This window comes from Fusarium falciforme, chromosome 4 (genome assembly GCF_026873545.1).
Source record: "Fusarium falciforme chromosome 4, complete sequence".
Classification (NCBI taxonomy): Eukaryota; Fungi; Ascomycota; class Sordariomycetes; order Hypocreales; family Nectriaceae; genus Fusarium; species Fusarium falciforme.
The window spans coordinates 4,124,511-4,127,820 of NC_070547.1; the positions used below are offsets into that span (position 1 = coordinate 4,124,511).

General features: G+C 53.9%; 1 protein-coding gene across 1 annotated transcript; it reads right to left on the reverse strand.

The window, feature by feature from the left end:
- Positions 1-210: 210 nt before the first annotated feature.
- NCS54_00598000 (DUF4451 domain-containing protein) lies at positions 211-2,157 on the reverse strand (the record flags this gene model as incomplete). Its single annotated transcript, XM_053151457.1, has 3 exons — positions 211-519; positions 583-1,856; positions 1,905-2,157. The coding sequence occupies 3 exons, from the start codon at positions 2,155-2,157 to the stop codon at positions 211-213; spliced, it is 1,836 nt and encodes a 611-aa protein (XP_053007432.1).
- Between the last annotated feature and the right edge of the window lie 1,153 nt (positions 2,158-3,310).

Sequence of the window (3,310 nt, forward strand, 5' to 3'; positions counted from 1 at the left end):
AAAGCGCATTAGGGGTTGATCAACTGTCACCCCCTTCAGCTCCGACTGGTGGTATCAAGTAATCATCCCCGGTTTTTTATCTTCATAACATAGTAACGAGTGTCGGGCCATCTGCGGCCATGCATATGCTGTCGTGAGATGGCAAAATCAAAAAAAGAGTAGAAGCGTTTGAAGCATGTAATAAAAAAAATGAAAAAAGGTCGTGGCGAGTTAAATCATGTTCGGAAAGGGTTCGGTCATGGCGAGGACATTTCCAGACATTTGTTCGAGGGTGTATGGCTCCTGAACGGGAACAATTGAGGCCACTTGGGCCTGTGGTTGAGGATGAGAAGTGATTTGCGACATAGTAGCGGGTGTTGGCGTAGTGGCAACATCCATCGAGGAGGTTGGCATCTGGGGCGTCATGGGTCGTTGAGCTTCAGTCTTGGCCTTGGCCATGGTCGACATGGCTAGGGCTCTCGCGTTGCTGCTCTCGCGGCGACGCTTGGGCGTGTCTTTAACCTTGAGGTGAGTGTGGCACTTTATCATGTTAGCCAAGGTTGTTGCTGGGGCCGAGGATGTGATGCTTGTTTGCTCGCTTACCTTATACGCGTGCCTGAACCAAGTCGTTCCCTTCTTCTTGCTGCTCACCAGTGCGATCCACTCATTGCAGCTCCCACACAACCCCTCCCAAACATCAGGGTTGCCGTCCATGCGTCTCTTTTGCTGGGGTTCCTGGAACGAGCTTCCGGTTGCCGCACTGATGCCGTGAGAAAATGACTTGTCGTACCAAAAGGCCGAGTTTTTCAGGACAAGCCACCTTCCGGGCTTGCAGATACCACACCAACCTTCGCGCTTGTTGCCATGGCCTCGCACCCATCTTGGGGTGTAAAGGTCGCCCTCAAATCGCAGCTCTTGTTCGCGGGGAATCAAGTCGGGATCCGAAGGGTTCATGTCCTCGGGAGGAGGAGGGATCTGTTCCTCCTGAAGAGCGGCATACAAATCGGGTGGATCGGACAGGTCGGCGTAGTGGCTGTTCAGGGAGGTGGGATCTCCGTTGCTCTGAAGCATCCTGAAGAGACCGTGAGACAGAAGAGGCGGAGGGGCTGCGAAGTGGTTCACATCCGTCTGCCAAGGCTGCGACGAGATCTGGGAGGGGAGCTGGGTCGGAAGAAGCATACTGTTCCTCTGGAACACGGGTGTGCTGGGAACCACGAATGGGGCTTGCTGCATCGCTTGAAGGTTGCCATAGTTGAGGGGCAGAGGAGCAGCGCCAACAGCTGGGGACGAGTGACCAGAGCACATATGCTGGTGCGTGTTGAACACGTCCGAGCACGGGTGATAGACGTACGGGGCAGGCTTTCGGCTTGATGCTGTTCCGTATGTGCCAGTAGACCATCGCTTGAGTCTTGGGCCTTCGACGCTGTAGGGAGCAGACCGCACGCCAGGTCGGGGAGACGGAGATGCGCCACGGCCACGGCTCTGAGTGCGCACCAGCTCGGTCCTCGTCTGAGGGGCGATGCGAGGTGAAGCCACAGGTGAGAGCTGAGTGGAAGACATCAATGAGTTGCGGTTAGAAGTAGGAGGGTAGTCGGAGCTGAATGAAGGGGCCTCGGAGAGGGCAGTTGAGAAGTCGTCGTAGGAGGGGATGTCCGATAAGGCACCGGAAGTCGACATGGAGAACGAAGAGCCAGACATGCGACGGTTGTTGGTATCATCTGTAGCCATAAGGTCTTCGTCCATCACAGTACCTTGGTACTTGAGGTCAAGAACGGGAATAGCCTCGTCAGTGGTGAAAGAGCTCATTCCCATGTTCATATCATGGTCGATGCCCTGCAGGTCAAAGTGATCTTCACTCGGCTTCTCCATCCACGTGGCTGTGTCGACGTCAGCAGTGGATCGCGGTTGGGCTCTTATAGACTCACAGCTTTCCATAGTGGTAGGAGGGAAGAGTTCTTGATGCATTGACATAGGGCGAGACATGGTCTCACTTGGGGTCTGCTGAAACGAAACGGAGGATGAATCCCAGGACGGCACCGAAGAGTAATCTTCAGCACCGCAAAAGGAAAATCCTTGGTAGATTGGCATAGGTCGAGATTTGGTTTGAGTTGTGGGTGTCGACCACATGTCGTCCGAGCCCAGCACGGACTCGGTCTCGGTGAACTCATTCGAATTCATGTTGACTGTAGTTGTTGACCTCGACGGATATTGAAGCCGGCCGTTGAGGCAGAAAAAGTAGAACAATGAAAGGCAAGTAGATGTATATATGTTTTGGCTGTGGTCATAATCTGTAAGTATGGGCGTGAAGGAGTGACCCGAAGGAAAGACAAGAGTGCTATGGCCTACAGTCAGGGTGTGACAAGACAAGAGTCAGGAACTCAAGAAACAAGTCAAGGGAGCGCGCCGTTAAACTATTATGCAGAACGGATCTAGCAAGGACCGGGCGCTTGTCAGCATGATTCCGCGATGATGGGCAGCCAGGTGAACTGGCTAGGGCGAGGTCGAGGTCCACATCATATCTGGATCTTCGGGAGTGCCGCGGGACATCTTTGGCTTACCTGGTCAACTAAGGCCGCAATGGCCAACTCGGAAGTGGGAGTAATTTCCGGGCTGCCAACATGCGTTGTAAATGAATGCGTTGTAAGGAACGAGTAGATTCGGCCAGGGTATATCGGCAGCTGCTATCACGAGAGGGTTCCCAAGGGCTGGGTTGGCGATGGCGGGGAGGTGGATGCTGAGGTTGACTGAGAGAAACGCGTGTATTCGAATTCTTTTTCAAAATGAGAGCGAAGCAGTTGGTGTGGACAAGCTCATAGGCCGGATCTCGGTTAGAAGGAATGGACAGGCTCTAGGCGTGGGTGGCGGTAGGCAGGCTGGGCTGGGTGTATATATTATACGCTTGCGTGGTATGTGTGAGTGAGTTACGTTGCTGTATGTCAACGGGTAAAGGAATGACTGGAGACTGGGAAACGAGTAGAGCTGATGAGCGGGTGATGTCGCGCAGAAAAGCAGGTGCAAGAAGAAGCAGATTGGAGGGCGGAGCCGGAACCTGGAGGTATAAAAGAAGACGTGTATGAAGGACAAGAGGCATTATCCATGGGGAGAGACAGGCTCCGCAGGTCAGGGACGGGCACCAGGGGAGAGGTTTGGGAAGACGGGAGGGGCTGGGCCGAATAGGTCGAACACAGACCGATCTGTGAACTGGTACAAGTGAGAAGCGTAGAGAGGAGGGGGGAGTCCGGTGCAAAGCAGAGTCGCAGCGATGCTAGGATAGAATGGGCCCCGGTTGCGAGTATGTTCGTCAATAAGATGGACGTGGACAAGGAAGTTG